Here is a 22,753-nt window from a genome sequence, read left to right as displayed (position 1 = left end):
AAGTCATCCAAACTTCACCTACTTGATGGTTTATGCTTGAGTCCATTGATTAGAAACAATGGGAATGAAAGATTAGGAATGTCTTCCAGGAACAAATGGTAATGCCAGTAGCCGGCATGGGGGTCCCACACGCAGCAACTAAATAAAAAGTAAAGGATTGGGGAGGAGATCCATAGGACCTGTTATAGAAGATGCATTTCAAAAATGAGACTGGGCTAAAAAATAGTCATAAAAATGAAGAATCCAAGCAAGGCCTGTAATCTGTGTGAAATAAAATGAAGATTGCCTTGCCTTCCTGTTTTTCTGCCTGAACTTGACTGCCTGCCCTTGGTTTGGTCTTTGCTGAAAAAATTCTAGTCTGCCCCCCAAAACCATGATTTCAAGGGGAGAGAGAGTGATTGGCAGGCCTCTGGTGGTGTAGACAAGCTGTATTCACCGCTGATTGCAGGCAATTGCCCTCATCCTTTGAATGTGAAGAAAGGTACAGCGTTATCTGGCGAGAGTGAGACTCATAGTTAATCCAATACCCTGGAAAGGTCACAGATTCAGTCTGGGCTTTCCCAGGCTATCGTAGGGGTGTTACTCCATAGGTTAAAATGCATTAGTGCTTCTGGCAAAGTTGAGGGTGGAAGTTGCCCTTACTTGCACTAATAAATTTAATGAGTCTTATTTTTCTTACTGCTTGCTCTTAGGTTTGAAGAGAGAATATACCTAGTATGCTTTTGACCCTAACTTATTCCACTAAATAGACTATGAGTTACATAAAAACAAGGAGGGACACATTTGGGAGCACAGTCTATGGTCTATCCAGTTTCCTGACAGCTTTTATTGCAATTTACTATGCTACAAATGTTCTTCCTTCCTTCCTTTCTTCCCTTCGCCCCCCCCCCCCCTTTCTTTTTAATTCCCTCAAAGAACTGCTGAAAAAGTACCTGGTTATGTTTAATAGACACAAAACTCCCTTAATTATCTTAAAATCTAATTTTAAAAAAATACTATGGATAGCTTACTGTATAAAACATAGACCTTTCTGTTAGCTGATATAGGTAACTTTTTATTTTCATTAAATGTTAGATGTGTAACATTTTAAGTATCATTAGAAGTTAGAAATGAAATTTTACTGGTATGCAACAGAATTAGTCATTCCAAAAGACATAGCTGCCATTGAGAAATTATGTCAAATTATGACATTTAAGTAAGCTCTAGATTTCATCACTGAGGAAGCCTTTTTTTCAGGTTTAGAGTTGAGGATGAACTGGGTTTGTAGCAACTAGGGATTGACTGTTAAAATTTTTTTCTAGTTAGGGAGATACTGAATCTTCAACTATTCTAAAATCTCTTCTTACAGTTAGAACATGTCACATCCTTGCCAGAAAATTAGGGTAGTTGTCTGATAATGACATTTGGTAGTCGTTACTGGTGTTATTTTTAAGAAGAAATCTGATTTAACAATACCACCAAGTAAGATATGAGACAGAGTCAGAGACAATTCATTGTTCATGAGAACAACTGTGTAGAACATGAGACTAATGGGAAATGATGGGTCCTATTGGCAACTTGTAGGGAAAAAAAAAAAAAAAACTAATTTCTTAGCAGTGTTCATTTAAAAGAGTATATTGAGGTGCTGATGCTGATTGTACAATAGAAAACTAAGGGAAGACACGTCATTGTTCTGGTGAATTGATCAATGTGGTTAGACGATTAAGCTCAAGCTCGAAAGTTTACACTGGGCCTGAATTATCCTCTGTGAACTCTCTGGCAAGACCTCTCTGTACACTGAGAAATGGGTGCTTCCATTTTCCCTTTGTTGTGAGATGAGAAACACGCTGAGCAGGTCTTTTTGAAGATGCAGGATCTCCTTTTGGATTTACATGAATTTCCCAAAATAAGGAAATTACTGGTGATTTATTGCTTACTAGATAAAAAGCCGTTTTAATCGCCAACCCCCCCTCCCAGTTCCAACTTCTATAATGGTAGCAAGATGAAAGGAATACAGAATTTTATGGATTATGGCCCTTTCCATAGCAACATTTCCATCCATTAATAGTTTTCCAATGCACAGATGGGACACCTGTTAAAAGGTACATTATGGTTCTGTGCACTTCATTGGATTGAATGGAGCTTTAAGTGGAGCTATTGTAGAACACAAATTTTTTAAACTATCTTTTTTTTTTCTTCTAATTACATTCATGTGTTAGATACTTCAGGTGATTTATGCCAGATCTATATTAATGTGTTGCTGTGGATGTTAATGAAGAACTGGAGACTTCCTACCAACTTAGTAGGAGTTAGAGTACAGGACCCAAAGTGTCTTCTTGCTTTCAGGATTATTTTTTAAAGCTATACTGAAAGTGAAATTGCCACTTTAATCACGGTGGATTCCTCTGAGTTCACATTGTCCCACCATTAGAGAACCCTTGTGTGGGAAAATAGAGAGCAAAGGAGACACCAGAGTCCTTCTTTACTTTCCTTGGGCTTCCAATCATGAATATCACTTACAATTTTATTTTCAATATAAAAGAAGAAGAGGTAGAAGAGGTAGAAGCAAAGCGCCTCTTCACGCGTTTCCTTATGCATCTCATTCAAAAGTAAGAACATGTACAAACTTTTTAACTGAAAACCTGGTCTTGAAAAGTTTTTCGCTAGCGTGACAGTGTGTATTTGAGAAACACAACCATAAAATTTACTGTCTTCCCAGAATTACCAAAACCAGGATGATGGGATTTTCTTTTCCCCTTTAAACAGCAGTGATGGTGCCAAAAAACTCAGTGGACACTTTTTTTAGGTATCAGAGAGCAAAGTTTTGACGGGAGCACTACTAATTATCTGATAATTCGCTTCCTTTGGCAAGATCTACTCTTCCTGCCCTCGATTTGCCTGTCTCTGTTCTGTGGTTGAAATAATACACTTACTAGTTTTGGGTGGTTGTTTTCTTTTTTTGTTTGTCTCTCCTTTTTTTTTTTTTTTTTTTTTCATCTATGAGCAAATTTGAACTGTTACCACTTGAAATTATAGCTGTTGTGATAGGTGACTTTGAGGTTGTTAGACCATCACAAGGAACTACTGAGAACCCACAAGCAATAAATCCACTATTGCTTCTGGATTTTAGGCAAAAGAGCAAAACAAAATTTAAAAAAAAAAAAAAAAAAAAAAGATTGATCTCCCAAGGGATTCTGAGGACTGGAACTCAGTAGTTTTCTTAATTATTGAAACAAAAATAATCCATGTCCTATGACAGTAAAATAGAATTGGCAAATCACTGACTGATGAGACTCTGTAACTGATGCATTCCCTCTGGGTCTTTGCAGTGGGAGGAAGTGAGTATCATGGATGAAAAGAATACACCCATCCGGACCTACCAGGTGTGCAACGTGATGGAGCCCAGTCAGAACAACTGGCTGCGAACTGACTGGATCACGCGAGAGGGGGCTCAGAGGGTGTACATCGAAATCAAGTTCACCTTGAGGGACTGCAACAGTCTCCCGGGCGTCATGGGGACTTGCAAGGAGACCTTTAATCTGTACTACTATGAGTCAGACAACGATAAGGAGCGTTTCATCAGAGAGAGCCAATTTGCCAAGATTGACACCATCGCTGCGGATGAGAGCTTCACCCAAGTGGACATAGGTGACAGAATCATGAAGCTGAACACTGAGATCCGGGATGTAGGGCCACTGAGCAAAAAGGGGTTTTACCTGGCGTTTCAGGACGTGGGGGCCTGCATCGCTCTGGTGTCTGTCCGCGTGTTCTATAAGAAGTGTCCACTCACTGTCCGCAATCTGGCACAGTTTCCAGACACCATCACCGGGGCTGATACCTCTTCCCTGGTGGAAGTTCGAGGCTCCTGTGTCAACAACTCAGAAGAAAAGGATGTGCCAAAAATGTACTGTGGGGCAGATGGTGAATGGCTGGTGCCCATTGGCAACTGCCTGTGCAATGCCGGGCATGAAGAGCAGAATGGAGAATGCCAAGGTAAGAGGAGCCATATTGTACTTTTCATTAGGGCTCAGTGCACATAATTAAATCAGAGATGAGACTAAATGGAGTAAAGCCAGTCATTAGCAGCCCCTGTGGGATGTGGTGGGACCGAGGGGTCTAATGAGTAAGTGCCATAGCTCCAGGTGGCAAGGCTGAGACGTCTCTAATACTGACAAAATAAATGATGCTGCTGTAATCAGCCCAAGGCCAAGCACATTTGCTAACAGGCACTTAGATCTGAACCGGCTTGATACACCCTCTGAAATGTAAATGAACCAGCTGAAGAAGTGGGCTTGATTGATCCTCACTCAAAGAGGTGGGCACGTTTTTGAGCCATAGTTTTCCTCTCTAGAGAGTTAGTCAGATGACAAAGATGATGAGTATCTTTTATCTTAAATATACGTGCATGAACGATTCCAAGGTGAAATTACGATGGTGTTGTTCCAGTGCTTGACGTTCTTTAATATCACCCTGTGTGAAGCAAGTCCATGTCTTCTTTCTTTTTCTGCCTTGTGGACGAGTAGAGAAGTGAATGGCCCAATGGAGTGTAGTGACAGTGTTTCCAGTACATTCTGTTCGACTGAACACCCGTCCATGGGTTCTCCAAGAGAAATTAAATCTTGATCAAAGACCTCTTCATTTCTCTTAGGAGCTGATAATAGAGTTAGTGAGGGCCTTATTTGCTCTGTGGGCAGAGATGATAGTAAACTGTGATTCACTTTGGTAATTAAGTTTTTGAAAAAAATAATGCGATTTTTTATCATGTTGATGGCTGTTCACATATTACTAAGGTGATTTTTCTCACCTCAAGTTCACTGTACTCAATTCAGTCTAGTCTCTTTCCCCCTGTCTGTCAGAATATTGGGGATTTTGTAGTCTTTCACTTGGTGGTAGCTTTACATCTGAGTAAGGAATGAAAGTAACCCACACATCCATGGATTGTTCATGTTCTATGTGGATTAAGTCTCCAAAAATTAATTATCTTAAAACTTGTCTTGCTTGGTGTTTATTTTCAGTGGTTATCACTAGTCTGATGCTGCTTATCCTAGCCGGTGATGGTTACTACTCAACAGCTGCACTGTGACTTGGTCCCCCCTAGAGAAGAGATCAGACTAATCTTTTCTCCTGGTGATTGTTGAGTTGTAGACTGGATTGCCACATGGTTCATCTGATTTGGTGATTAAAGAGCCTGAAATAACTGACTGCCAAACAATTTGTCTGGCATTTCAACCATCTTAATGACAGGGTGGGATTAACAATGGGGCATTTCACTTGATTGACTGGGAGCCAGCAGTCACAACCTAAAAAAAAAAAATGCGTTTTTGGTAGTTTTGCCTTACAAATTTAGACATTTTTCCTTTCTTGGTTTGTACTTTCCCAAAGTGTCACTGATGTTTCACTCTAGTTATTTCCAGGAGTAGCTAACAGTGACTGTCCTTTAATTTCATTGTAAATAAAACAGAATAAAGCCTAGCTATTTTCTAACTTGAGTGTAAAAGGAAACTTGTAAAGTTGAAAATTTGCAAGTTGGAATTTGGGTTTGTTTATAAAGATTAATGTCTTGCATTTTCAATTGCTTTTCATAAGCTGTACAGAATTGAAACTGAAGAATATTCTGGCATTGATATTAGAAAACATGTGAGCACATTGTTTATTGGCAACTAAATTCCAATGGTCAAAGCAGGAACGAGGGAATGACACTCCCATCATATTTTAGAATAAAATATTCTACCTTCTCAATTTTTGTAAGACAGGGACTTGTACATCTTCCCATGGCAAGATTTCATTCATATATATATATATGTATATATATATATATTTTTAAACCAACATTGGCTTCCATTTCCTGTTAAAATGCTCACCCTTCTAGCATTAGCTCATCTCCCTGTAACTAATGCCATTGATTTTCAATTGTCATAGAGCCCAGTAACTCATACATTGCCACATTGTGCAACTCCTTGACATTTTTACAACCCAAATTAGAAGGAAAAGAGAAAAAGATGGAGGACGAAGTGGATGTAAAGGCAATTGAACATTTTAGTGGTTTGCTTTATGGAAATCATCTTGAGAATCCAGTTAATCATGTGATTCATGGAAGGGGAGGGGCTTCATGGTTCAGAACCAGCCCATTTATAAGTGAACTGTTTCTAACAAACCCAGCTATGTAATGCAAGGCGAAGGTTGGTTAAGCCATTTTTGAGAACTTTCAGAGTTTTCATACACGCTACAAAGGGTTTTCATTTGTTTTTTCTCGTAAAATTATTAGTTCTTTCAAGAAGATGCTTCTCACACAAAACCTTGCATTTCATTTGCTCATTTGTTTTTATTTCTACCAAGTGAGAATCTGTGATGAATGTTTGAAAGATGGAAAAACTTGAAAGACAATGACTTTTTAAAATCTGAAGCTTAGTGAGACTTTTGAGGATGACTCAACACTGTAAAAATCCCAGGAGTAATAAAAATGGTTGACATCCTTCTGTTGTATCTGGTATCAGAGAAGCATCTGAGCATAGCAGAAAGAATGTGGAGACAAGGAAATGCGTCTCACCTAGCTGGATGACCTTGGGCACATTTCTTAAGCCCTCTGAATGTTAGTTTGTTCATCTATAAAATGGGAGAGGAAAAGCTCTTCTCAACTCACAAGCTTGCTGTAAGGAGTCTGTGACAGAAGATTGGTAAAGTCATCTTGTAGTTCATAAAACACTAAAGAAGTGTGAACACTAACATTTCTTTTATCACCTGCCCTTCTCAAGGTCATAGAAGTTGACTTTAAGGGTGTTGAGTTAAAATAATAAGAGAGAGATCTATCTCTCAGTCCCTCTCCAAAGTCAAGGCTAAAAAGAGGGAGCGTCCCTCTATACTTTACCTAACAAAGAATAATGACCATTTTCACATTTCATATTGAAAGTGATATTTGGAGAGGATCTTTCTTCCTTTCTTTCTTTCTCTCTGGCTGTCCCTCCCTCTGTTTCTTCTGTAAGAAAGAGAACTTTCCTTTGAAAGAGTGACAAGTGATCTGGGGGAGGGACAAGAAAGAGAGTGTAAAGACAGCTTAAGGAGGGATATAAAGGAGACCAGACCAGGTCTTCAGAACTCTGGCAGCAGGTTCCTCCCTGTTGTCCTTTCAATGGGTCCACTGTGGCAGGACAAATAGAAGAACAGGTGAAAGGTCACCTACTTCCTCATCCATCTTCCTTGGGGTCTGGGAGGTCAGAGTGAAGATTGATTAAGATCTAAAATGTTTGACAAAGGATCCTTGGGTAAAAATGGCCAGGGCGGGCGGGGGTCCTGGGGTGTGCTGTTGTTTGAATCTAACCCTGGTCATCCACCGGAGTCATCAAGGGACCCTGGGGACAGGACTACACTTCCTCTTGCAGTTCCTATGGCCAGCAGTACATGCTAATGTAAAGAAGGATGAAGAGCTGCCCCCAAGTTGTCAAGAGCAGCAGGGAGATGCAGGCTCTGCCCCCACAGCAGCTGCAAGTTCATTGTGCTCTTGAATAGCATTTTCTGAAATGATTTGGTTTGGTCTCAGAGGACAACAAAGAGTTTTAGCCACTTGTCGGTCCTCATAAGGAGATTGTGTGACTGGGCTTAGTACTTGCCTCGTGATTGGGTGCCCAGGAGATTTAGCTGTGCTGGTCCACTTTCCGGGCCATATCACACTGTCAAGGAAAAGACCAGATCCAACACCAGTGTCTTCCTCCCATATGCCCCCAGTTAGGAAATGTGCCAGATGTTTAGGGGGTCATTTTCAATACCTCAGAAATAGTAAGCAGAAGGAACAGAGGAAAAGATTCTTCAGTAACTTATTTCTTGCTTGATTGAAATGCCAAAAAAATTAAGTGAGAGGCCCATATGTACTCTTTGGAAATATCAATAAGCAATGTTTTCAGTGGATGAGTGTACATAAAAATAGTGCGAGGCATTAAAAGAAAAAAAGCAAGCACGCTTATAATGTCACTCTTAAGGCTGAAGAATCATACTCGTGATAACATTAAGTTACAGAAGAATCAAAACTTGCTAAAATATATAATTTTACTGAACTGAGGGTGTAGCTCAGTGGTAGAATGTTTGCCTAGCACATGCACGGCCCTGAGTTTAATCCCCAGCATCATAAAATGCCTATATCATTTTACTATAAATTGAGGCATTACCTTGAACCTGTATTATATATTACATATATAATGTGTTCATATCGGCAAAAGGCATCTTATTAAAAGTGCTTTGAAGAATGAACAAGATTGAAATGATTCGGTGACTTAAAATAGTTTAAATATATGCTCTGAAAAGAGGGAGAGAGCTTTATCTGTGTCAAAAAAAAAAAAAAAATGATTACTTTGTTTTTCTAACATATTATAGAAGAACCACAGGAGAAAGAAGCAATGGAAAGGAGGCGTTTGAAACGTAATTCAGAGACGCTATTTCATATCCCTTCCACTTTTGAAATTTTTCTTCTACCTTTGAATCCTGTCTTTAAGAATGAATTGCTCGAATCACAGAGCTGCTTTTATCTCTGGCTTTGAAGCATGACTGTGATCACTGGAAACGTCATTCTTTATCTATGAGAAGAGCAGGGCTTAATTATTGTCCTTCTTCTATTATCCTTTCTTATTTTTCCTTCTTTGTGTGACCAGATTTCTTTTGTGAGGGAGAATCATGGGATGGTCTCTATTTTGGGTTCTCTAAAGCATCACATAAGAATCATCTCAGGGATTTTTTTGCAATATGGTATTTAAGATTTGATGACTTATTTTAGTCTAACTGAGCTTCCTTGTGCCTTTCAAAACTGAATTGAGACATGATCATTCTTTAACACTTGCGATTTCCGGAAAAATACTGTTTAAATGGTTGTTCAGTTACTCTGTACAGAGCAGAGGTGGCCCTGATATAAGTTTGACATTCATATTGAACTTCGCTTAATTGTTTTTTTTGCATTTAATTGATGAGTGCGATGTTACCAAAGCATTGCATGCTTTTCAGAAGGTTTTCCAATGCAGAGTTATATGAAGTAAAAAGCAAAGTCTTCCATTTCCTACACATGCACTCGGTTTTCAAGCTCCTCATTCCAACTTTTTGAGTTACCATCCTTCATTATTCGTCAGGTAACCTTTATACATATATTTAAAAAAAAATAACAGATGGGATCATTCTTTTAATTGTCATCTTGTTATGATGCTTAACTATCATGTAAATCATTTCATATTAGAGAACATAGCTTTTTTTCATTCTTAATTGATGATGATCAGTAGTCTATTAAGGACAAACCTTAATTTATTTGGCCTTTCCCTTATTGGTAGATTACTTAGGTTTTCTTAGTATTTCCTGTTTGCTTTGGGGTCTTTTTGGGGTGAGGGGTTCTTTTTGTGTGATACTGGGACTTGAACCCAAGGTCTCATGCTTGCCAGGCAACCATTGAACTACACCCCCACTCCTCTTGGTAATATTTTTAAACAAGCACTTTAATTTGCATATTTTTATTTATAAAAATGGAATTAATCTTGCTTGATTCGTTTTCTGGTTTTGTCTTGAGCAAATGAATTTAGTTAAATTTCCTTATGAGAATGTAAGTGAATGAGTGCAGTTAGGTATAGCCAAACTGGTAACTCGAATAACAATTATAGAACATATGGAGTCTTTCTAAATGTTTATTGAATGAATGAATAAATAAATCAATACATGCATAAGGAATTCTGACCCATTTCATGTTGAACATTTATTTAGCGGGGTTATGCTTTCTAAAGTCAACATGATATATCAAAATCTTTGAATGTGACTAATATATTAACAAGGTCTTAGTTTATGATCCCTCCTTCAATTGGACCTTAACTATTTTTATGGTGTTTATGAATCATCTCTTTGCCTGAACATTCCTCTGCAGCGCAGGAAGTGAACACATAGTATAAGTGGTTAAAGACTGCTTTTAGAGTTTGAGATATAGGTTTAGTTTCCAGTTGAGCCAGATGTGTGACTGTAGACACAAAGTTAACTTCCTAACCTTAGGTCCATATTTGCAAATTGGGGATTCTGAGTCGTATGTTATTATGTATGACACATACATGGGCGCATGCGTATGTCCAGGAGTTAGCACAGAATCGGAGTCACTCATCACGCAGGGTGTGGACATTGCTTCTCTGATTTTGTGGTTGTTAATTAAAAACATGGTAACAGTATGAGCTATTTGATCCATTTTTCTCCTACAGTGAAAGCCTTTGAATTAGGTTACGGAGTTGAGTCTTTGTGTTTATTTGTAGGGACAAAAGCATGGCGATTCATACAGGGAAGAGTGATGGAAAAGACCATGTGAAAATGGTTGGTCTTGCCTACATTTATCAAACTTTCCATTCCCCAAGTCACAGTGCCAGGCCTACCTGGATTCCTCTGGGAAAAACCCTTTCATGTGACTTCCAACCTCAAAACTTTCATGGTAATAACAAGATGCTATTTGCCTATTCCCTTTTCCAAGGGCTACCTGACATGTGATACCTCATTCATTGAATACAAAGCAAATATAAGAATCCACTCATCCTCTAGCCAGATATTAAAGGGATATGCAGGGGGAAGAGAGAGAAGAAAAATAATTAAGATAATGCCAATCTTCTTATTAATTTTCTTATTTTGGAATAGTTGTATTTTTTATTAAAATATGTTTGTGTTATGAATGGATTTGTATTATTTTTCAATGATTGAAAAATTTGTTTGGAAATTTGTGGTTTTTTTGGGGGGCGGGGAGTGATCGGAATCAGGGGTTTAACCCAGGGGCACTCAACCACTGAGCCACATCCTCATATTCTCAGCTCTTTCTGTTTTTATTTTGGAAACAGGTTTTTTGCTAAGTTGCTTAGGGCCGTGCTAAGTTGCTGAGGCTGCCTTTGAACTTGCAATCCTCCTGCCTTAGCCTCCTGAGTCACTGGGATTACAGGAGTGTGCCAATGCACCCTCTGTTTGGAATTCTAAAGGTAAATATTGATAGCTATAGCTCACACAAATTGAAGCACTTTGGCATCTCTGATAATTTTTTTTTTTTTTTTTTTTTTTTTTTTTTTTTGTACAATGGATTGAACCTAGTGGCACGGTACCACTGAGCTACATCCCCAAGCCTTTTTAATTTTAAATTTTGAGATTTTGAGATCTGACCTCGCTAAGTTGCCAAGACCGACCTAAAACTTGTGATCCTCCTGCCTCAGCCTCCTGATTTGTAGGAATTTCAGGTGTGCACCACCACACCCCAGCTCAATCTCGGGTAATTTTTAAGTGTGGAAATGGTGTTCCTACCCTCAAAAGTTTGAGACCACTGCAGAATCCAGGAGCCTTTTGGTTTCCTGGCAGACAACACAGAATGTTTTGAATCTTTCTGCAGGACATTGAGATGCTTTACAAATTGCAATGAAATAAGCAAGCTCTGAAAACTTTTTCACAATCCAGGAGATTCAGGTAGTTTAGAAGAATGGCATTTTATTTATTCAGCCCTTTTAATATTTCTATAAAATTAGGCAGCAATTTATAGCGCTGTGCTTTTTAAAAACTGGTTATCTGTGTCCAATAACACGGCTCAGTGCTCTCTTTAGTTTTATTGTGCTTGTGAGAAGGAATGATTTAAAGAAAGCTTCAGCTGTCCCCTGGACCAGAGAGAGACTGTATCTTTTTCACTTAGAGCATAAAACCTTCCTCACTGTATCCCCCTTACAACTTGTACCTGGGAGCTGTTCTGAGGAGGAGAGCAGGTGAGGTCACTTGGTCCCATGATCTAGAGCATAATTAATAGTCCCATGACTAAATGGACATTCTATGAATATTCAGGGTCTATTTCGCCTTCCTGGGAAACCAACATGTTGGGCCGGCTTACAACTCCCTTTGGAGACTGGGAGTTTTCTCTGGGCGAATGTGGGTCCTCAGCTGTCTGCCCAGCCTTGCCTTTCCAGGCAGCAGATTCTTCATTTGCATATTCTGTATGGCCCTCATGCAAAACAGCACACCCATTTCCCTGTCGTACAAAGGCAATGAGGGCTTCCTTTGGAAACTCCAGCCAAAATCGCCTTCTGTTTATGCAGAACCCAGTGATTTAGACACCATGCAAATTAATTCGGTTTTGATTTGAATGCTTCCAGAGATTGGGGGTTGGAGGCCAGGGTCGACTATTTGCACAGGGCCCTTTTTGTGCCCGTCCCCCCTCCCCCCAATGTGGCTGGTTGTCACTCTCAGGTCCCTCCTTGCCCCATGCAAAATAACCCAAGCCCCTGCTGCTCATTTCATTTTGACCTTTAGAAAAGGAGCCCAGCCTTGGTGAATCCCTGGGCTTGTCTGTTTAGCGACAGCTGGAATCTTGTTCTTTCTGAGGTGGGACAGGATGGCACTATGCAGATTATGCTAGGAATGTTTAGAAGTGTCCCAACAAAAGGTCGAAAAAAAATTGTGAAGGAAAAGATGAAATTCTTTGTAAAAGAGTTGTCAGGTCTCAGGAAGTTCTGACAAAAGGTTTGAGGTCACTAATGAGTTGGGATCTATTTACTCCTTCAACAAATAAGATATTCAAAGTGCATAATGTGCATACAAACCATCACTGGCTCTTTCATCTGTATTTCTGCATCTGTGAATGAATATATCAGTCTTTGTATCTAGAATTACAATTAAAATCTCATTTTCTCTTAGGTATCCCCAGATAAAATTCTTCAAAAAACGTATTCACCTTATGAGGTGTGTGTGCTCACTTTTGGTTGAACATTGTCTTTTGAATTCCTGTCCCCTCCCCCTTCTCTCCCAAAGTTTCCAAATGTATTCGCCTTTTACTTCTTTCCTTCTAAAATGGGCACTTGCCCCTTTGCCTATCTTACTCAGTGAACTCCGCTCTCCTCTGGGAAGCAGCACTATCTTCAGAAGGACCACGATCATATGCATTCTATAAACCAGAAGAAGAGGATTTTGTATGAAATGTTTTTGAAGTTCAGTTAGACTTGAGTTCAAACTAATTTTGCATGGCATAGCTGGCCTAGCCAGACGTGGCTGTGTCGTTAAGTGGAGGCAAGGTCAGTTAAAACAACATTTAAACGTGGAAGAGCTTTGGTTTAGCTCCACATGGCCTGACACAGTTTGATGATGCTGTTCAAAGTCCATTTGGGATGGATTATTAGGATTAAAGAGCAACAGAATGCTCTGTACTTGGTGTGTTCTCTGGTGTCATTAGTGGATGAGAAAATTCAACGACTGATCTGGCTCTTGTTTCTAAGGATGGATTTAAACAGACCCACACTTCTCAAAGGTGATCTTACTAACCTCTTCTTAATAAGTTGCAGATCTCAAATTGCCCCAAATCCTTAAAATACTTTCTGAAGTCAGTTGATTGATAATTATCATTGCCCTTACGTGTACAGATATCTTCCACACCAGTACAAAGATGTGGTACAGTTTCTTAATTACCCAGATAATCCTGTTTGCTTGTATTTTTAAACTATGAAGTGCTGGGTAATTATTCAATTCTTAATAGAAGGCAAATGGCAATGTAAACAATAATTAGGATGTTAGACAGACTAATGCGCTTCAAAGCAAATTGGATTTTTTTTTTCATACTGTTCAGCATGAAGTCCCATAAAACTAACAATTTAGAAGGAAGGCAAAAAAGGTCCCGTTTTGTTCATATTTTATGGCCTTATCTCTTCATGGCTTGTTTCTGTGAATAGCAGTTTGCCCCAATGACGCCGGCAGCGCCCAAGCCAAATGTTTCTGTCACAGTCGCTTCCCTGCTGTTTGACATTTGGCTATGTTCTCCCAGGCCTCCAGCCTGGGCCTTTGTCTGCCTCAGCTTCCAGGGGTCAGAGGTTAACAGAATGCTGATTTCCTCCCATAATACCATGGCAGGTAAATATGGGCCAACCTCACGATCACTTAAGACCCAGCCAGTGAGGAATGCTTTTCTCTTGAGTCTTTGTCCTTAAGAAGGTCCCCTGATGTAAGACTTCCAACTTTCCCACTACTGCCCTCCACAGCGGATTCTCCATTATGAGCCCTACCGTCTCTTTTGTGTGACTACTTCCTTTAATAACCCTTCACAACTAGCAATATATCCCCAGAAATATATAACCTGAAAACCGAGCAAATCAAGACTTTTGATGATTTAATTTTTTACAAACAATATGGTAATACGTTGCAATCTCTAGACTTAATTTATGCCCTGTATTCTTATCTGTGCCACATTTCGCTACTGAAATGATAAACTGATACTGAAGGCAGTAAACAAAAATACTTCAATAATACTGCAAGCCCCCTATCCCTCCCCATTTCCTGTCTAGTTAGCGGTGCAATGGCATTAACAGTTTTATTTTCCATTTTCCTCATTTATGGAAATGACCAAGCATTCAATGATGTTATTGTTTTACATCCGATTAATTATATCAGCCTTAATTTTTCTCCCAAAGATGAATGTAACTCAGTAAGTTCCATTCTAATTGGTTGTGATACGCACAGGCTTTAGAAGTTTAGAATATGTTTCAAACTTCCAAATTCCTTGTCACCATCAATTAATTGTAGGCTTCCTTTTTATGTATCAACTCTCCCTTTTCTGTTTGGCCAACCTCTTTCCCGTTGCACTGTGAACTTGATACTTGGATTCATTTGTTTTCCGTTTTAAGTGTTTGAAAAAGACATCTTCACTTTGAAAAACAGTTTCCTTTTGAAGTGTCCAGCTTGGCAGTGACTGAAGCAGCCCCAGGCAAATTAGCATGTTAAAAGAATGGATCAATACTTTGCTGGCTTCTCCACCCTTCCTGCTCTCTTCCAATGGAGAAGAGTTTTGAAGAACCCTAGGAGGCCCTTGACAGATGTGCCAAGAGGACTGTCGATAGCAGAGTGGGGGACATTGACAGCTTGATCTAGTGCCCAGCCTGCTTCTCCGCTGGCCATTTGAAAATGGATGCAAGAGAAATTGACAGCTTCAGGAATGCTCTTGCAGTTCATGTAATTATGGAGAGGATTAGAAGAAAAGTGTCGGGAGAGATAAGAGATCAATACAAGGGCACTGGTCCACTGAACTCACCTTTAGCTGTCAGAGCACTTCATTTTGTAACATTTAGCCTGGGCTCAGGGGAGAATATTTTATAGGTTTGTTCTTCATAAAGTTGTGCAAACCTATGCATAAGGAAAAAAAAAAAAAAAAAGATATAAGGATTTTTTTGAGAGAGGACTCCAAGGTAGTTAACCGTACAATGAATGCTTCCAGTCCTTAAGATGCAAAGGTGCTAATTAACTAATGGGAGAAATGGAGATTTCATTACTCTGTTCTTTAATAAGGTGCCAGCAAAGAACTACAACTGAAAGTAGCATTTGAACATTCAGGCTCCTTCTAAAGCACTTTCTTTTGGAACTGCTGTTCTATTTGTATCCTGGAGTTTGAAATTAGTACTGATACAGGGCTAAGATGAAACAATAGAAGAGTGTAGGGCTTTTTAAGGAAGAGGAACTCATATTGATAGAACAGGGAGAACATTATTTTTGCATGAATGAAAAGCAAAGCATTTTTAAAAGGTTTGAAATAGACCGTGATAGAGGAAGTTATCCTCCGTGGGCCAAAAATGGTGACTGTACTTAACCGAAATGAACCCTAGTAGTTAATTTATCCTAACCTTCCTAAAGGACTCTAGGATCCTTTTTCAGAAAATGTTGTAACTGTAACTATTTGGGTAGTTTTTAAAATGTTTACTGGATATTGCAAGAATTCCGCACTGACCTCAGCAATAGGACTAACACTTGCAAAAAGCATTTTGAGATCTTTGCTTTCCTCCTCATAAAGAAACAAAGTAGTTTACTGAAGAAAAGCAGTACCGTACCTTACAAAAATCACAGCAGCTATTCCAACTTTAAAAGATAAGTATACTGAAACGAACTCCTCTACCCAAAATGGATTATCCACTTCTGCTATAAGTAATGACAGAAAAATACAAACCTATTGGGCTTTCCCAATATTTTTCATCATATCTTAGAGCTGGTTATCAGTGATCTACAGGAAAGCTATTGATTTTTGTAGGTTCATCTTACATCCAATCTCTTTATTGAGCTGTCTTGTGAATACTAATAGGTTTCCAGTTAATTCTCCAGGGTTTTCAACAAAGCAAATAGTTTTTATTGCAAGCAATTATATAGTTTTTTTCTCTCCCACCCCCCAAATTAGGACTCTATTCCTGATTTTTGTTTTAAAACATTGGTCAGAATTCCCAGACCAGTACCAATACATAATGACTTAGACTGGGAGCATTCTTATTTTATGCCCAATGTTAGTGTGCTTGATGACATCAGGTCTGTTTTCTCAATAGCTTGTTTTAATTTTTAGACACCTCCCAGAAAGAACAAATATTGAATTTTGTTAAATTACTTCAAGCATTTCTTTTGATTATGTGCTTTTTTTTTAGTTTTATTTATTTATAAATAATATTTATTTTAGTTGGTTTTTATTTAAATATTAGTACTTATTTTCTGATAATAAACCATGTGCCCTTTGTGTTTGTGGGAAGAAAAAGACTCTCTGAGGTTGTAATAAACTTTAAATAAATTCTTTTAAATTTGTTTTTTTCATTAAAAATGGTGATTAAGAGACAGAGTTTTGGAATAGGAACTAAATTGTAACTTCAACTCTCTCTACGTGACTATGAGCTAGCTACTTAAATTTAGCTTTACTTTTCCCCTCTGTTAAGTAGGAATAATGATCTTTACGTCATGGATATACTACTATTAAATAAGACAGTGTATACAAGTTTTATCTAGGAAGAATCTTCTGTGTTCAGGAAATGCAGACGTTCTAATTGTTACTTTATTTTGAATTTTTAATGACCATCCATTTGATATCAGCCTGCTCATTCACTCTTTGTCTCTCTGTCTCTCTCTCCATATTTATGCCTTCCTCTCTCTCCTTTTCTCAGCAGGTTTTGGTACTATAGTGAATTCATACAAGTAAGTTAGTTTCCCATTTAAAAAATATCTTTAAAAGTTGTGCATGGGGCTATCCTCTGCTGGTTTGGAAGAGTCTGCCATTGACTTTGCTTCTGAACTCTGTGCTTCAGATTGGGACACTTCTCTGTGTATTTGGAGACTTCAAAGAAAAGTGTAACAGCCACAAAAACAAAACCAGCTCCGGGACTTCATTCAGTTGCCTTCAGTTCATGTAGCTGGATTTCTAGGCCCCAGGTAATAGGTGTGTTCTTTGACTTTATTTGGACCATTCTCAGCTCCTGTTACCTTCATGGCAAAAGCAAAGATGTGCCATTACTTTCATCCTTAAGAACATGATGACATTTCTCATAACTAGTGTAGATTTTAAAGGTAACGGGGTCATTAAACTGGAGTGTGTTCATAGGTATGATTGTTCTAGTATTCCAAGAGTCTGGCTGTAAATGAGAATCTAGTTGAGAAAATATTTAATATAATCTAATAACCCATCAGGGAAAACTTTCTTCCACTGCAGAGTAAATGTGGATGTAGCCACTCTTATCCATGGTGCTTTGCTCCATTCTATTCAGAGAGAGAGAAAGAGAAGTTGGGGGGGGGGGGGCAGGAAATGACCATAGAGTCACCAGGTGCTCCTTTGAGCAGCAACTTCGACTTCACACTTTGTACATACTTTGTATTAGAGGATCAACAAGTTTCATTTTTCACTGAATCAAAGAGACGATAATGTAAGACCAGGGAACAGACACTGGCTCCATATGAAGGAGAACCGTGGGACATTTTTAACTAGGTGAGAGTGTGCTCCTGTGCCTTCTGTGGCAGCGAGCTCTTCTGTTGGCGGTGTTCACACTGGCAGGAGAGTCCAGGGCACCCACTGCAGCTCTGCAGTAGGAGAGGGAGGCATGGAAGAAAGGACCACGCTTCACCGATTAGTGCTCCACCAAGAACGCAGGTCTGCCTTGTATGCTGTGGGAACACACGTTGTGGGACTAGGGATCCTACTCGTAACCACTGTGTACTCAGGGTGGCATCTGCGGGTCATTGTGACAGGCCAGCTCCTTCCCTCATCGCTCCAAGAGCCCCGGATGTATGCTCACATCAATGACAAGCTTAGGAGACTCAACCAACTGTAAGGCTAGTTATAACTCTAAATGCTAAGAGTGTAGAGTTTTGCTTAGTATTTTAAATATTCCCAGTTTCCTAGAGTAGGAAACCTAGAGTAGTAGGCCTAGGATCTTGAAGCATGGAAAAAGCAGAGTCACTTTATCACCAACCCAGTGAGCAATTTCTAGCTCTAGTTTTATTGTTCTTAAATCTAAATGTATATCGATCCCCAGGAAGCATGAATTGAAGGCAATGGGAAATGTCTTTTGAAAGAAATTACCATCATTTTTATGAAAACATCTGTAATGAAAGTCATTAATAAACTACAATAGTTTTGACGTTTTAAGCATTCAAACAGTGTGATAATGTGCTCTTATTATGCCCATTTTGCAGATGAGAAAGGTAAGGCACAGAAAGCTAAGGCTAAGTAGAAAAGACAATTTCAAGCCAGATATACTGATTTAGCCTCCACGATTGCCAACTCTATGCCATACTTCCCAAGAGTAAGAACCGTTGGAAAAAAGGTTCTTCCCAAGTTAACTAGTAATATAGGATCTGCCTTGTAAGATAAGAAGACTATTTAAAATTCCTGAATGATAGTAACTACAGGGCACTGTTAACATAAGTCCATCATTGATGAGATTGTCCAATTCTCACCTTCCAGTGTATTATTTTGGATGGGCTTGCAAAGAGCAAAATGTGACTTTGCAAGGTTGAAGACCTCGTCAGAGTGTATTACAGAGAAAGCATATTTCTGTAATATGAGGTCTGTACCTCAGCAAAAAAGGCACGATCACTTCCCTTAAACTTGACCAAGGATTCAGGAGTTATCCTACAGGCCCAATTTTACAAAAGACAGAATATCATCTCATCTTAACAGGACAGCCTACCCAATACCCCCAAAGAAGAGGAAGTAGTTGAGCCTGTGACCAGCAAAGGCAGCCGGTAAGCCCCTTCCACCCTCTGGTGTGGTGAAGTGGAACAGCTTTCTCCATGGTATTGGAGAATGATCAGGCTGTAAGGACCTTTGAAGTCCTTTAGTCAGTTCAGACTGTCCATTTTACAGATGAGGAAACTGAGGCTCAAATGAAGTGTTCCATAAGTTCATAAGGACGGATGCTGTGATCCTGATGTCTGGAGCTTTAGAGTCTTAGAGTTGATTTTATTCACGTGTGCCTTTGCGGTTTCTTGTGATAACACTGTGGCTTGGTGCTATGGTCTAAGTGTTCAGGTCCCTGTATTAGTCATCATTTTCACTGCTATGACTAAAAGAGACCACAGCAATTGTAGAGGAGGAAAAGTTTACTTGAGGATTCCTGGTTTCAGAGGTCTCAGTCCATAGAAAACCAGCTCCATTCCTCAGGGTTCAAGGTGAGGCAGAACATCATGGTGGAAGAGTGTGGCAGAGGGAAGCAGCGCCCGTGGTGATCAGAAAGCAGATGCTAAAGGTATACCCCAAAGGCATGCCTCCAGTGACCCACTTCTCCAACCACACCCTACCCACCTTCAGTTACCACTCAGTTAATCCCATCAGGGAATTGATTCACTGATTGGGTTAAAGCTCATAACGCAATAATTTCCCCTCTAAACCTTCTTGCATGGTCTCACACATGAGCTTTTGGAGGACACCTCACATCCAAAGTGTAAGAGTCCCCTCAAAATTCATCTGTTGCCATTTTAACCCTTAAGGAGAAGGTATTGAAAAGTAAACCCTCTTGGGATGTGGCCTAGAGAGTTAGCTGGCCCTTTCGAGCATGAGACAGAAGGCACTGTATACAAGCAGAAGGTGGGCCCTCACTAGTCCAGAGCCAAGCTTCATCTTGCACATCCTAGCCTCCAAAACAGTGATAAAGCGTTTGTTGTTGTTGTTTTTGTTTTTAGATCCAATTTGTGATCTATTATTAAAGCAGTCTGAACAGACTAAGGCACTTGGTGTCCTAAAACTTCCACCCAGTGACCAGGGCTCATTTAGGTGTGTGGATCTTGCAGAAATCATTTCCTCTTTAAATCTTTGTATTCCTCACCTGTAAAATGGAAATGATATTATTTACTTTCAAGTTTATAGGATATGACATATAATTCATTTATATGTTACTTTATACATTCATTAAGTCTCTGGTTGAAGAAAATATTTTAATATTTCACCTATCACTCAGTCATCTGTCTATTCGACTGATTAATATCTCAGTAGATTCTAAGATAGTCAGATTTAATTGCGCTCTGGCTTTCTTTTATGCATAGTTGCTAAGTATCACATGGAAACCTCCAGTCATTGGAATGTCTAAATATGGCTTAAAGCCATGTTCTAGGGAAAATATGAATCACACGATAATTGGGTTTAGGGAAAAAAAATCACAAATTCATGTTATTTGTAGAAAAATGTGGATTTTGGGCAATGACAAAGATGGGCAGATTCAACTATAATCTCACCACATAATGAGAGCCCGGCTTGTCATTTTGGTTTCTATGCTTCCCAACTTTCTTCAGTGTACACACATACACACACACATACACACACACACTACAAAATGAGTTAATAATGATCAGGTAGCATCATCATTAAATCTTCCCAGATCAATAAGTGCAGCAGTCTCGTAACAATGATTCTAATGGCTGCAGATTTTTCTGTTTCCTAGGTAGGGCCACAATTCTTCAACTAGACTCTGGTTTTGGACTTTGAGGTTATTTTCATTTGGAGCTTTTAATTCCATTACCTTGAATATCCTCAGGAAAAAATTAAAACATAGCTTTAATTATTTTCAAATAATGATTTAAAATTTGGGGTTCAAGTATGCATTTTTAAGGGGTTTAATACACAGGCTTAGTTTTGAGATGCATGCTTACCTGGGTTTGAAACAAACATAATGAGAAGTAGCATCCATATGGGGTTCATTATATGCTAATTTCCACACAATGCTCATTAATGATTAGAACTCCAAAGTGAAGGTAGCTTTACTCATTAGCACTTGCTTGTGAGAAAAGTTCTTCTAAGGATTTACTTTCTCAAGGTTTTTTTTTTTTTTTTTTGCCATCAAAGCTTTGCTTTTCATTCTAAAAAAAAAAAAAATCAATTAATTTTTAAGCTTGTTTTAAACAAATGTAGAATTTCTCATCTACCTATGACAGCTGTTGGCAGCTGCTTTTTAATATAAAGGATTATATATATTTTAAGTTGTCTGATGCAAGTTATTGCCTCTAGATCTACTGTGAGTTTTCCCTCCCACCGTTGGGGACCAACATCCCTCTTGAAATCAGAAAAGGCTGCCTTACTAAAAGACATTGTTCTGGTAACTGGTGAGGCCATCTGTTTTGACATCATGATTAGGCACCTTTATCTTCCAGTGTTACCAAATGCCCGCAGGGTTTTACCAACTGGGAAGGAAAAGGGCTTCCATGGGCCAAGTATGGACTTAAAAAATACCTACACATGCAGAAAGCAGGAGTTCCAAACTCCACAGAGTTGGCTGCTTCTCCTTCGTGAGTTAAATGCTTCAGTTGCTGGATAATCAATTGTTTCTGTGACCTTGGAATTTATCTTGTTCCACTCCAGAGCTTTACCACCATGAAACTGGGTCATCCAAGTGCTGAGGGAGACTGCCAGGCATTTATCTCCCAGGTCCCACTTATTCATCATGGAATATTAATTGTCCAGTTAAGTTCTGCACCTTCTCTTTTTGAAACTGAATTAAACATCTCACAAGTTATTCTTCCAACTCTGTGGACAGAGTGTGGACAATGCCTGAGCTCCTTTCGCTTCCTCCTTTCTGGTTAAGACTGCTGCTGCCACACTGACCCGGATCTGGAAACCCTTGCCCTTTAGAAATGGATAGGGTTCCCCCAAATGCTGAAATTACAGATGTATTTCCTTGAACCTAAAACATATATTCCGTCTTTTGTAACCTTTGTCTTAGCAATAAGAAATCTAAAAGCATATTATATTTTGAATTTATTTTTCCTATGAAATGCTCTAACAAATTTTGTTTATGAAATTAATATTATTGGTTGTGGAACATTCAGGAAATGCTGAGAAAAAAATGCACAGCCCCAGACAAAGTAAACCCAAAGTCACCATCTGGTCACCCTGGGGTACTGTTGCCTGTGCTTGTTGTGCATGCCTCAATCTAAAATAGCTTTAGTCTGCTTGGCTGGTGGCACCTTTTCCTCGCTCTGGAACACCAGTACAGACCAAGGCACCTGGGGTTTTTTGTAACCTCAGATGTACCCACTACTGGTAAGGAATTCACTTTGCTGCTGTAGACTGCATTTCTATTTTGCTTGGGATGGATATTGGCATCCGCCTGCTTGAAGTTCCAGCTTCCCACGCACTTGATTGGCCCAGAAACCAGGACTACTTCTCTCTCTCTTTCTGGCTCAACATTCCGGTTCCTTACTGGGTCCAACACCTCTGGCTGTAACCTGAAATCCTCCATAAATGAGCCCTTGCCATTCCCTCCCCCTAGGGTGTTGTGCCCTGTTTCTGGATCCCACAGTCTTGTTCTGAACCGTCAGACTTGACCGTGCCCTGCTGATCTGACTTCTGTGTGGTACCTTCTTGGGACCACCAAGCTACTTCTGCTCTTTGCTCTCTGGCTGGAAGATTCTGAGTCTGATATCCCAAATCAAGACGTAGCTCTCCCCAACATTTTGTGCCCTAATGTGGCCTTATGTCAGTTTCTTTAGATTCCAACATTGTCTCCTGGTTCTGGTTACTTCCCATCTTGTTCTGTTACTATATCAGGGAGGT

The 22,753-nt window shown here is 39.3% G+C and overlaps 1 protein-coding gene across 2 annotated transcripts in view; it reads left to right on the top strand.

Moving 5' to 3' along the window:
- EPHA4 (EPH receptor A4) overlaps positions 1-22,753 on the top strand; it is a 135,019-nt gene that overhangs the window by 4,088 nt on the left and 108,178 nt on the right. For both annotated transcript variants that reach the window (XM_079135132.1, XM_079135133.1), the window contains exon 3: positions 3,309-3,972. In XM_079135132.1, coding sequence (XP_078991258.1) covers positions 3,309-3,972 — 664 coding nt within the window. The remainder of the gene's footprint in view (positions 1-3,308; positions 3,973-22,753) is intronic.

The sequence above is a fragment of the Sciurus vulgaris genome, assembly GCF_902686455.1.
Source record: "Sciurus vulgaris genome assembly, chromosome: 3".
Classification (NCBI taxonomy): domain Eukaryota; kingdom Metazoa; phylum Chordata; class Mammalia; order Rodentia; family Sciuridae; genus Sciurus; species Sciurus vulgaris.
The sequence above is the reverse complement of the archived record's forward strand: the minus strand, read 5'-3'. Positions and strand labels throughout refer to the sequence as shown.